Genomic DNA, 13,007 nt, shown 5'->3' on the forward strand with positions numbered 1-13,007 from the left:
CTTTGAGCACAATCTTCTCTTCCCTACACCATCTCAGGACCGACTAGCATTGACTCGTCGCCATCCAAGCATATCGAGCACCACCTCACTATTTTGGAGGCACATCGTGACCTTCCGCCGATCTCTACAGTCTAAACAATCAACTGTCGAACTCTCGGCACCCCAGTCAAATCGATTCTTAGTGATAAATCCTTCTAAGAAAAAAATTAATTGCTAGAGATAAGAAAAGTGTCTGATAATGAAAATACAGTATTGCTTATTTAGTTAAAATACAGTATTGCTTATTTAGTTAAAATTATCTTTTCTAATTAGTTAAAATTAAAATTTAAATATATTTCTTTTATTGGTTTACCAAAGGATATTATTTTAGTAATATATGTTGTTTGACATAGATCTTCTCTGATACTCTAAGAGCCGTTACAGCTAGCCATCATTTTAAACTACAATGGAATTATTATTTACTAAATAAAGTCTATGTTAGCAAGATGAACAATAAGTTTTTTATCTATATAGTAGGAAGGCTCCTGATACCATGTTAGATTCTAAAACCCTTCCATTTAGGGTCCCGCTAGATTTTATGGCTTTCAAGATGTTATATTTTTTAATAATATATAACATGCCGTTATAATGCCAGAGAGATATCCAGAAGAACAAGGGGCATTTTTGGAAGACCGACCTTTTTACCCTTTCCCTTCCGTGAGTGAGACCCACAAACGTTCGGCGGAAGGAAGAATCTCTGGGAGCGGAGATAACCTTTCCCTATCAAAGTATCAATCAATCAATTTAATTCCCCCTTCCTTTCTTCCCACTTTCTCCACATCAGATAAAAAACCATTCCCGGCCCTCTTCCTCTCTCTTCCATCAAACCCTAGAAACCAGAAAGAGAAATCTCGAGCTCGCTCGCTCGATGGCGATCCAGGAGAGGCTCTTGGGGCTGGCGGTGGAGTTCCGGTTCCACCTCCTCGGCGCCGCCGCCCTCGCCGCTGCCATCTTCTTACTCCTCAGCGTGGGGCCCAGCTTCACCACCGTCGTCAGCTTCTTCTGGCCCCTCCTCCTCTCCACCGGCTTCTTTCTCGCCGCCGTCACCGTCCTCCTCCGGATCTCCCCGACGCCGGAGGGGACAGCCGTCGAGCGCACCGGGGAGGAGCTCATCCACTACGTCGCCGGCCTCCCGGAGGAGGCGCACCAAGAGCCGCAGGCGGCGGAAGGAGGCGGCGAGGCGTTGGCGGGGGAGGAGGAAGGCGAGGCGTCGGCGGGGGAGGAGGAAGGCGAGCAGGGAGAGGAGGGACACCCGAAGTCGCAGTAGTGAGTCGGAAAGAAATCGCTCTCGCATGTGCTCCGCCGGATGAACGACTTAACGTCGAATATTCGGGCTACGTGGCGAGCGCTGATTGGAGAGCGAAAGGCGGTGCACCCGATCCGCCATCGCCGACAGCTGGAGAGTGCGCCCGGTGCAATAATCTGCCACTGAAGGAGTTTGGGGAAGTGGGGATTGTATTGTACGGTGGTTGGTATTTTAGGAATAGATTGAATGCTAGAGACTTTGCTAGGACATTTCGACAAGGGATGTGGGCATTGTGGGGATACTGTAGCTTGTGCGTTGTTTTCTTATCGTATTTTGTCCTTTTAAGAAAATTACTTTTTAATTCTCTCAATGTCCCACGGATAGCGCTTGCATTTCCCGCTATTGCGTATCAAATGGTAAATATTTTTTTAATATTGATAGAATTTAAAAATACTAAAAATTATTTAAAGAAATTACAATCTTTTGGAACTGTTGGTTGCTGGGTCAACTGATCGAATCGGCCTGACTAATTGTAAGGCAAAGGCGATAATAAGAGGGAAGCCGAATTTGATGGAGAGACAAAAGAGATAGATGAGGGTGCAATAGATGTCAAGCAATCTGACGATCTTAGTCATCGATCAAGATATCCTCGTCGGGCTTCTCTTTTAGCCACACGATCGCTTTGAGACGAGGCGTGGAACTCACTCGGCGCCACAGGCCAAAGGGTCATGAGACTCGATGACGGTACCGAATGCAGTAAGGGGAAGGTGGGCAAATGAATTTTTGGTTGCACTGCTCATCGCTGTTGATTTGATCATCTCTAGTGAGCTTCCCCTTAGAATCTTTGCCATTCTCCATTTGATTGGTGATTTTTTAGTGAAATCTTAGGAGGCCTCAGAATTAGGGTGATTAGCTTTATTGTCGTTGGAATCTTTGTTTTTCGGTGGGGTTTTGGAGGCGCCGCCTCCTAGATCCGGATGCTTCTCCTCGAGATCGATTTCTTTGCCGTCTTTGCTGGGATGGGATTCAAGAGAGAGAGGAATATCTTAAGAAAGCCACACAGATTGCAAAGCGGCGCGAAAGCCCACAACACCCCTACTATATATATATATATATATATATATATATATATATATATATATATATATATATATATATATATATATATAAAGTATAGCAACATAATGTGGGTGACATGAGGGCGAAGAGAACATCATTTGATAACAAATTTATGTTTTCTTGCAAAGTGACATGAGGGGGAGAGAACATCATTTGATAACACATCATATTTCATACTCATCGTCAATAGATTGTTGTTGTTAAGTATAGCAACATAATTGTGGGTGTATTACATAGTGGTTTTAAGAATAGCCCTTAGAGAGATTAGAGATGCTTAGTCCAACACTATCAAATGGGTTAGAGACATAATAAGCATTTATTTTTAGATAAATTCCTATACTAGCTCTTTTTTTTAAGATTTGGTGAAGGGTTTCGCAACTTACAATTGTGCTAGACAGTTGTACGGCCATCAGTTGTATGAATAGAATCAATAATAGGGTTAATGAGAGAGACGCACGATAACCTCATACCTACTAATGCGTGAGTGGAAGATGTTGGATATTGGTTTAATCAATGTTTGTTTAAGAGTTCTTGTTGTTTAACCTAATCTGCATTCGATCTGACCGGGTCTGATTGCCACCTCTCTTCTAAGATCTGAGCATATCACATCTCTAAACCTATTAAATGGAAAGGAGAGAAAAAGTTTAAGTCCTCTTCAAAGTTCAGAAAAAATAGAAAAAACTCCAGCTAGCTGACATGTTTTTCCCCAAAAGAATAAAGAATTTTTGTTGTTTCTATTCTTCTTTCTTATCCTATCCTGAGTTAAAACTTTTGTATGTGCTTTTGAATAGTTAGAATTCTTCGCATTATTGCATGGGTATTATTATTCTTGTCGGTGTTTTATTGAAGTGTTTGGTTGATTTGTTTGCGATGATTGATGTTTGTTCAAAAGTTCTTGCTATTTAATCCATGTTTTTTCGCATTTAGTCTGGCATAAAGTCTTGCTTATCTATTAGTTTCTATCATTGGTTTGAAAAAATATTTCTCTTCATAATAGGTCATTTTTCATGATATGGACTCTAGCTGGCCAATATTTTTTTCCAAAACAATGAAGAATCGTTGTTTAATCAATGTTTTCCATTACCAAAAAAAAAAAAAAAATTCAGGTTCTCACCACGCACTTTTCCTAACATACAATTAGTTTTAAAAAAAATCCATAAAAACCAGAGTCTTGCTAACTTTGGATTGGTTGGTTTGAAAAAAGATTTGTCTTCATAATGCTTATCTTGCATGATATGGACCCTAGCTGGCCAATATGTTTTTCCAAAAAAAATAATTATGAAGAATCCTTGGAATTTAATCATTGTTCTCCGTTACCTTTACAAATATGTCTACAAAGGTCCTGATTGTTACTTTTGAGGATAACAGTGTCCCTCCAAATAACAAATAGGCAACCACTATCAAGTGATTGTTGATATTAAGCAGTATCTTGATTGTAGATATATCCCCACTAGAAGCTTGTTGAAGAACCTTTGGGTTTGAAATTTATGGACAACATCCTCCAATTGAGCGATTACCTTATCATCTGCCAAATCAACAGGCCATTATTTACAATGATAACCAACAAATGGAAGATGTAATTGCACTGCTTGTAACTCATAAAATAGAATTAGCATAATGGTTTGAAGCAGATACAATGTATGAACATGCACTGAGTTTTGATTTATGTAGAATTTCAAACCAAATGGGTTTGGAATGATAGGACCAAACAATGGGCCAGGAGACAATCTATGTACTCCATAGGAAGGTTTACAGTGCCCACCCTTTGTTAGGAGAAAAATTTTATCAATGAATGTTATTATATATTGTTTGTGGAGATATATTTTCTATTTATTTATTTAAATTTTATACTTATTGCTAATTTTTTCTTTTTTATTTTTTTATAGGTTGTGTTGCTGGAAATTGGACCCGGGGGCAATCTTCGGTCAAGGAGAGGGAGCGGGGAGTCACCACTGCGGGGCGGCGACCGGTCGGCGGGCGGCGTCCTCCGTCTGGGGCGGCCGGAGAGAAGGAGCAGCAGATCCTCGCGGCGGGGCGGCGATCCGTCAGCTGGCGGCGTCCTCCGTCTGGGTGCCTGCACACGAACCGGTAGCCGGATTTTCCGGCGCCGGCCCTCCGACGCTCAAGTCAGGGAGGGGGCGAATAGTGTAAAAAGAGAGATAAACAGTATCTGTAGAGTGCATCAATCTTCCAACCCCCTCCTGAGAGGCGAAGGCTCCCTTTTATAGGCGGGGGTCGGTTTACCTGCGATGTAACAGGGCGAAGCCGTAGTATGGCTCGGCATGTTGCTCAGGTCGGCGCACGATCAGGCGAATTATTGCACTGATGTCGGCGGTGAGGGCGTCGTACAACCCGAACTAGCACGCTACCAGGCGAATTATTGCATTGATGTCGGAGGTATGGCCGAGATCAGAGACTTATCATAGTCGACTAGACTCTGCTGGGCTAATTTGCCGTGGGGAGCTGAGAGTCCGTAGATGACAGGAGCCATGCGCATTAATTGTGGAGTAAGCCGGAGATCCGCATTTATTGTGGAGTAAGCCGGAGATCCGCATTTATTGTGGAGTAAGCCGGAGATCCGCATTTATTGTGGAGTAAGCCGGAGATCCGCATTAATTGTTGAGTGAGCCGGAGGGTTACAGCGGCCATGCGCAATAAATGCCAGAGGGGCGTCAGGGTATGGTCCTCGGCCGGACCTCAGAGGTGCACGGCCGTAGTAGGTGGTTGACAAGAGTAGACCTCGAACATCGGGATTTTTCTTAGATCGGAGGTCTCGAGGTCAGTCGTCTTGAGGTCGGGCGTTCCGAGGTCGGACGCCGACTTCGGCCGTCCAGGGCTGGAGGTTGTGCGGCTTCTTAGGGGCATTTGTGTCATTTGGGAAAAAAATCTTATTCCCCCCAACACTACCCCCCGACTTCCGAGTTCGAGCGGCTTGTGGGCTCGGACGTGGGAAGTAAAGTCTATTGCTAAAGTTGGGGGGCGAGTCTCGTCCGCACCCTTGTGCTTCTCGGAGTTTTCATGGTGAAACCTGCGCCCTTTGACGTCTCGAGGCTGCTTTATCCAGCGAACTTATGATGAAGCTCGCATCATTACGCTTCTTGAAGCGGGGGTGGCGTCTCTTGGATCGCCAAGGTCGCTTTGTGCGGCGGATCCATGATGAGGGTCCTCGAGCTCGACGAGACGGCGCCCCGATCCTGTGGTTGAGGCTCCCCGTTCATTAATGAGTGTGCCGTTTTACGTTTCAAAATGGACACGCGGCATGATCTGAGGTCGGACGTTTCCGACCTCGTGCTACCGGATCATGGATCTGGTGAGTTGGAGGCTACGTCGGGGCTCCACGTGTCTCAGGGCCTTATTAAATGAGGGGAGCGGGGGCGGCGTCCGCTCGTTTCTCAAGACGATTTGATTCTGCGGACCCATGATGAGGCCCCGAGATCCGATGGGACAACGCTTCGATTTCGTACCCGATTTATTAATCCGGAGTGAATACGGTGCCTCGGCCTCCGAGGTCGACACGTGGCGTAACCCGGTCGGGGGATGGGAACCGACCCTGTTGATCTGGGCCGTCAGGGGGGTCTATATAAACCCCTCGAGGTTGCCCTAAAGGTTTTATTTGGCTGCCTCTTATTTTTGTTGTCTTTCTCCCTTACTTCCTTCCTCAACCGAACCTTGCCGTTGGTGCCCGGAGCGATTTCCGGCGATGTCCAGTAGGTTTTCACCCTGTTTTATCTAGGGTTTCCTTCCTTTCTTCCTCCCCTAGCTTCAGTTCCCCTTTATTTTTCTGTAAGAATGGGTCTGGGTCCCGAGGAGGTAGGGTCGAGTCTGTCAGAGGAGGAGCTGGAGTTAATCCGCTCCCGTTTTTTCTTCCAGCCCGGGTTTCGCCTTGAAACCGCGGGGCCGGAGGACAGGGTGACGCAGCCGCCCCCAGGTCGGATCGCGGTCTACCGCGAGACGCTCTGGGCTGGCCTGCGGTTTCCCGTTCACGAGTTCGTGAACAACCTGCTGGCCGAGTACCAGCTCGTCCCGGCGCAGTTGGCTCCGAACTCGTGGAGGACGATAGTCGAGTTCTCGTCCCTGTGCCTCGGGCACGGGATCCCGATCTCAGTAGGTCTTTTCCGCCGGTGTTTTCTGTTGAAGAAGAATCCGGCGGATGCAGGGTGGCTATACTTCGCCTTTCGGGGCGGTATGTCACTCTTTCAGGGCGCCCCTTCCTCGATTCATGAGTGGAAGGGAAAATTTTTCTTCCTGGCGTCCGAGGCGCCTTGGGGGTTTGACCCGACGTGGGGGCACCCTCGGTTGAAGGCCCTCAACAAGCTCTCCGAGCCCTCAAGGAGGGAGCTGAGGACCCTGGACTCTTTGCGAGCCCTCGGGAGGGGCAACGACCTGACTGAGCTCCTGCGGGAGGACGCCCTAGCAAGCGTGGGTCTGAGCTCGGCGCGCCCCGAGGGTAAGGGTGGTTGCGTTATTTTCTTTCCTTATCCTTTGCTTTTACTGCCATTGGTCTGTCACTTAACGAAATTTTTGATTTCAGATATTCCCCATATGCCGACCAGCAACACGTCGTTTTTTTCTCGCCTGAGAAGGCGAGAGGCCGAGGCCGGGGGGGCCATGCCCCAACCTTGGAAGAGGGCGAGGTTGGACGGCGCTTCGACGTCGGCCGGGACGAGTGGCCCCGAAGCGGGGGCCTCCACAGTTGACCCGAGGCGGGCGCGGGTCGTCATCGAGGCGGGTCCATCGGCCCCTCCTTGTCCCGCCCCTATTGCCCAGCGGGAGGGGCCGTCTACGATCCGGCTGCAGCGCCCAGGGCCCGAGCCAACTCGAGGCCCCGAAGCGAGCGGCTCCGGGACCTCGGGCTCGGGCATGCCAGGCCCTTCCCGGGCTCCCCGGGAGGAGTCAGTCGAGTCGGACTCCCCTATTCCCGAGGGGAGCTCGGCTTTTCACGATGCCGAGGTCGCACGCTCCGTACTTCGGCGTGCGATGCTTCCAGCGGACCGGGCCGAGTTCCGGAACATTCCGCTGGGGGAGGTTGTTGGCAGTGCTTACTGCAACACTGCCCGGGTAAGCTTTCTTCTTAATTTTCCTTGAGTTATTAGCGAACTCGCGTGCTTTTCGACTTACGATCATTTCTGTTTCTTCCTTTGCAGCATATTCACGAGCTCGACGCCTTGGTGTTTATCGCCCAAGGGTGTCAAGAGGAGGCCTGGCGGCTCGGCCGGCAGTTGGAGCCGGCCAAGAGGAGAGTCGCCGAAGGTCGATCCCCCATTAGGCAAACGGCGACCAAGAGGAGAGTCGCCGAAGGTCGACCAAGAACTTTCTCTGTCCGGTGGCCAGGGGAAAGGGCCCCAGGATGTCGATCCCCCATTAGGCAAACGGCCAGGGGGCGATGATGGAGGTCAGCAGAGCTGAAGGTCGGCGTTGGATATTGGCGTTTTGTTGGCACCGATCGCACTTCCGGACGAAATCCGTTGCATCCTTCTGGAGTGTGGGCCAATAATATCCTTGTCGCAGGACCTTATGGGCTAATGCCCGACCCCCCAGGTGATTTCCGCAGATCTCTTCATGGACCTCTCGGAGGGCATAGTCCGCCTCGGAGGGGCGGAGGCATCTGAGAAGGGGAGAAGTAAATGATCGCCGATAGAGTCTATTCTCGTACAAGACATACCGGGGGGCCTGGCGCTTGATTCGGCAAGCCTCCATCTTATCATGAGGTAGAGTTCCGTCCTGAAGGTAGCAGACGAGCCCATCGATCCAGCTTGGCTCGGAGTCGATGCACATGGTGGGCTCGGGTTCCTCCGTGCTGGGGATCTGAAGATACTCGAGCGTTGTTCCCTTGGGAAGCTCGCTCATGCGGGAGGTTGCCAATTTGGATAGCTGGTCTGCCCTGAGGTTTTCCGTTCTGGGAATATACTGAATATTGAAAGAATTCAGGGCAGATATGAGTTTCCGCACCTTTTGGAGATACTTTTGCATGGATGGCTCTTTAGCTCCAAAATCTCCTTGGATCTGGTTCACTACCAGCTGGGAGTCGCTGAAGGCCGTCAGGTCTTCCACTTTTAGCTCTTTCGCCAGCTTGAGCCCGGCGATGAGAGCCTCATACTCGGCCTCATTGTTCGAGGCCGGGAATTCGAGGCGCAAAGCTTGCTCGGCGACCACTCCGTCTGGACTGGTGAGGAAAAGTCCGGCCCCGCTGCCCCTCGAGGTCGAAGACCCGTCCGAGTGCAGGACCCATGGCTGCCTCGGGGCCTCCTCCACGGATTCGGGTGGCAGCTCGGGGTCGTCCGGAAGGGTGCACTCCACGATGAAGTCGGCGAGTATCTGAGCTTTGATAGCCGGCCTGGGCCGATATTCGAGGTCGAATTCCTCGAGCTCGACCGCCCATTTGGCGATCCTCCCCGCACGATCCGACCTCTGCAATATTTGCTTCATAGGCTGGTCGGTCAATATAGCTATCGTGTGGGCTTGGAAGTAAGGCCTGAGTCTCCGAGCCGAGATGATGAGAGCGAAGATGGTCTTCTCAAGTTTAGAATATCGGGTCTCAGCATCCCTGAGAACCCGGCTAGTGTAATAGACCGGCTTTTGGAGCTTGTCCTCTTTCCGGACGAGGACTGAGCTTACTGCAGCTGGGGAGACGGCCAGATATAAGTAAAAGACCTCGCCTTTCTGGGGCTTGGTGAGCAGCGGGGGAGAGGCCAGAAGGCTCCGAAGCTCTTCAAAGGCCTGCTGGCATTCTTCTGTCCACCGAAAGTCTTTCGGCCGTTTGAGGCTCTTGAAGAAGGGGAGGCAGCGCTCGGCTGACCGAGAGACGAACCTTCCCAGGGCGGCAACCCGCCCCGCGAGCCGCTGCACCTCCTTAACTGTCTTTGGAGGCGACATCTCTTGCAGTGCCCGGATTTTCTCCAGGTTGGCTTCAATTCCGCGCTGGGTCACTATGAAACCCAGGAACTTGCCCGAGGTGACCCCGAACGCGCACTTCGCCGGGTTGAGCTTCATTTGGTATCTCCTGAGCTTGGCGAATGTCTCGTTGAGATCGGCTATGTGGCGTTCCGCCGCTCGGCTCTTTACCAGCATGTCGTCCACATAGACTTCCATGTTCCGGCCGATCTGGTCTTTAAAAATTTGGCTGACCAGTCTCTGATAGGTGGCCCCAGCGTTTTTCAGGCCAAAGGGCATCACCTTATAGCAGTAGGTGCCCTTGTCGGTGATGAAGGCCGTCCTCTCCTCGTCTTCTGGCGCCATTCGGATTTGATTGTACCCGAAAAAGGCGTCCATAAAAGTTAGCAGTTGGTGTCCTGAAGTGGAGTCGACGAGCTGGTCGATGCTCGGGAGGGGGAAGCTGTCTTTCAGGCAGGCCTTGTTTAGGTCGGTGTAGTCCACGCACATACGCCACTTCCCATTGGCCTTCTTTACGAGGACTACGTTGGCGAGCCAATCCGGGTAGGAGACCTCCCGGATGAAGCCGGCCCCGAGGAGTTTGTCCACCTCCTCAGCCGCAGCTCGTTGTCGTTCCGGGACGGAGCCTCTTTTCTTCTGCTTTACAGGCCTGCTGGTTGGCCTCACCTGGAGTCGGTGGACCATGACCTCAGGATCAATTCCTGGCACGTCCGCGGGCGACCAGGCGAAGACGTCAGCGTTGTCCCGCAGGAAGCTGACGAGGCGATCCCTCTCGCGGGCGCCGAGGCCGGAGCCGACCTGCACGGTTAGCTCGGGAAAATTTTCTTGTAGTGGAACTTGAATAAGGAGCTCACCGGGCTCTACTTGCTTCTTCCAAAGGGTGTCCCTCGCATCGAGGGTTTCTATGGGCAATGAGGGGCCCGTAGGCTGAATCGTCGCCTCGGCTGGTTGCTTTGCTCCGTGGGCCGCCATGTAGCATTGTTTGGCGACCAGCTGGTCTCCGCGGACCTCGCCTACTCCTTGGCCGGTGGGGAACCGCATGAGCAGATGGCGGGTTGAAACCACGGCTCGAAGGGCCTTTAGCCCTGGCCGCCCAAGGATGGCGTTGTAGACCGAGGGCAGACGGACCACCAGGAAGTCCGTCCTCACAGTGCTCTCCCGGGGGGCGAGGCCAACCGTAACAAGGAAGCTGGCCTCGCCTTCAACCGGGACCGAATCTCCGGTGAACCCGACCAGCGGAGCATTAATTCTCCGGAGATGTCCTTCTGGCAGCCCCATTTTTTGGTAGGCATGGTAGTACAAAATGTTGGCTGAGCTTCCATTGTCAACTAGGACACCCTTTACATCAAACCTATTTACAATCATTGAGATGACCACAGCATCATCGTGAGGGGTCTCGACCCCTTCTAAGTCCTCGTCCGAGAACGAGATGACTTCATCAGCGCGGAGGCGTTTCGGGGGTGCTCCCTGGGCGACTGCTCCTGCTGAGGCCCTCCCAATCATGTTGATGGTGCCGGCGATGGGCCTGTTGTCGTCCGGATTTTCGGTTGGTGCGACGTTTTCCACCGGCCTTCTTTCCTCGCGCCGGTTTCTCACGAACCGGTTGAGTACTCCTCGACGGATGAGCGCTTCTATCTCATCCCGGAGCTGGATGCAGTCCTCCGTGTCGTGCCCACGGTCTCGGTGGAAGTGGCAGTACTTCCACCCTCAATTCCCGTGTCTCGCATAGGCGGCGGGGGTCGGAAGAAGTCCCGACCCTCAATTTCCATCAGGATCTCGGCCCGGGGAGCATTGATGGGTGTGTAGTTGTCGTACCTCCCTGGGTGCATCCGAGGCCGTAGCGGGGACCTCGGTCGTGGAGGTGTCCTCTGCTGAGGTCGTCCTTGCTGACGGGGCGGGCTCCTCAGTCGGGGGAGATTCTTCTCATGGCGGGGGGATCGGCTCCTCTGTCGGCCGCGCTCCTCGCGGCGCTTCTTCTGCTTCTTTGAGGCGGGCTCAATTGCCCCCCGCCTGGAGGCGACCGCCTCTTCGGCCTTGGCGTACTTCCGGGCCCGGGCCAACATCTCGGTGAAGTCGGCCGGAAAGCTCTTCTCGATGGAGAAGAGGAGTCGGTAGGAGCGAACCCCAGTCTTCAGAGCCGACATGGCTATCGACTGGTCGAGCTCGCGAACCTCCCATGTGGCGGCGGTAAAGCGGTCCAGGTACTCCTTAAGAGATTCCCCCTCCTTCTGTTTGATGTCCAAGAGGGAATCTGACGTCCGTCGTTGACGTCGGCTGGCAGCAAAGTTGGTGGCGAACTGCCTGCCGAGTTGTTCAAAGGAGGATATCGTGTCCGGCTTCAGTCCAGAAAACCAAAGCCGAGCGGTCCCTCGGAGGGTTGCTGGGAAGGCCTTGCAAAGTATAGCTTCCGAGGACCCTTGTAGGGCTATGAGGGCCCGATAGCTCTCCAGGTGGTCGAGAGGGTCGGTGATTCCGCTGTAGGGCTCCACCTGAGGCATTTTAAACCTCGCGGGAACCGGCTCGTCCTCGATCTGGCAGGAGAAGGGAGACTTGGTGGTGAACTCAAAGTCTCCCTCCTGCCTCGCCTTCTTACCGTGGAGCGCTGCGATTTGGCGCTCCAAGTGCTCAACCTTTCTGTCGAGCTCTCCCACCCGCGGAACTGTCGCCGTGGTCTGCGCCGGCTCACGGCGGTCCGGGGCTGACTCAGCCTCAGAAGGCTGGAGTCTTCTGTTGAAATCTTCCCCCGGTAGCTCCCTCCGGGGAGAAGTTCGCTCTTCATTGTTGGCTCTGGAGGAGCCATGTAAATTCTGGCCGGGGAGAACTGGGCCGTTGGGGAGACGCTCCGGCGGGGCCTGGGCCTGCGGGGAAAGCGTCGGTAAAGCCTCCTCACGCCGCAGGCCCTGAACGGCGGCGGCCAGGGCCTGGACTTGCTGTACCAGGGCATTGAACTGTTCCGGCTGGACCTGAGGGACTGGGTCAGCCGGAGTTGGGGAATTTCCGACGGAGTGTCCGGGACTTTGCGGGGGACGCCGGGAGATGTTAGAGGCTCCCTTACTTCTCAACTTCATGATTGCTACTCGGGCCCTTCCTCTAGCGCCAACTGTTGCTGGAAATTGGACCCGGGGGCAATCTTCGGTCAAGGAGAGGGAGCGGGGAGTCACCACTGCGGGGCGGCGACCGGTCGGCGGGCGGCGTCCTCCGTCTGGGGCGGCCGGAGAGAAGGAGCAGCAGATCCTCGCGGCGGGGCGGCGATCCGTCAGCTGGCGGCGTCCTCCGTCTGGGTGCCTGCACACGAACCGGTGGCCGGATTTTCCGGCGCCGGCCCTCCGACGCTCAAGTCAGGGAGGGGGCGAATAGTGTAAAAAGAGAGATAAACAGTATCTGTAGAGTGCATCAATCTTCCAACCCCCTCCTGAGAGGCGAAGGCTCCCTTTTATAGGCGGGGGTCGGTTTACCTGCGATGTAACAGGGCGAAGCCGTAGTATGGCTCGGCATGTTGTTCAGGTCGGCGCACGGTCAGGCGAATTATTGCACTGATGTCGGCGGTGAGGGCGTCGTACAACCCGAACTAGCACGCTACCAGGCGAATTATTGCATTGGTGTCGGAGGTATGGCCGAGATCAGAGACTTATCATAGTCGACTAGACTCTGCTGGGCTAATTTGCCGTGGGGAGCTGAGAGTCCGTAGATGACAGGAGCCATGCGCATTAAT

The 13,007-nt window shown here is 52.6% G+C and overlaps 1 protein-coding gene across 1 annotated transcript; it reads left to right on the plus strand.

Moving 5' to 3' along the window:
* The first annotated feature begins 668 nt into the window (after positions 1-668).
* Positions 669-1,655, plus strand: LOC103697230 (uncharacterized). Its single transcript, XM_088704226.2, has one exon. The coding sequence runs from the start codon at positions 908-910 to the stop codon at positions 1,304-1,306; it is 399 nt and encodes a 132-aa protein (XP_088560352.2). The 5' UTR covers positions 669-907; the 3' UTR covers positions 1,307-1,655.
* The last annotated feature ends 11,352 nt before the right edge of the window (positions 1,656-13,007 follow it).

Source organism: Phoenix dactylifera, chromosome 9 (assembly GCF_051530095.1).
Source record: "Phoenix dactylifera cultivar Ajwa chromosome 9, Ajwa_hap1_PhDact_Kaust_v1.1, whole genome shotgun sequence".
In the NCBI taxonomy this organism is placed as follows: Eukaryota; Viridiplantae; Streptophyta; class Magnoliopsida; order Arecales; family Arecaceae; genus Phoenix; species Phoenix dactylifera.

Excerpts from the sequence above, each read along its gene's own strand:
- LOC103697230 (XM_088704226.2), top strand. The coding sequence starts at position 908 with ATGGCGATCCAGGAGAGGCTCTTGGGGCTGGCGGTGGAGTTCCGGTTC.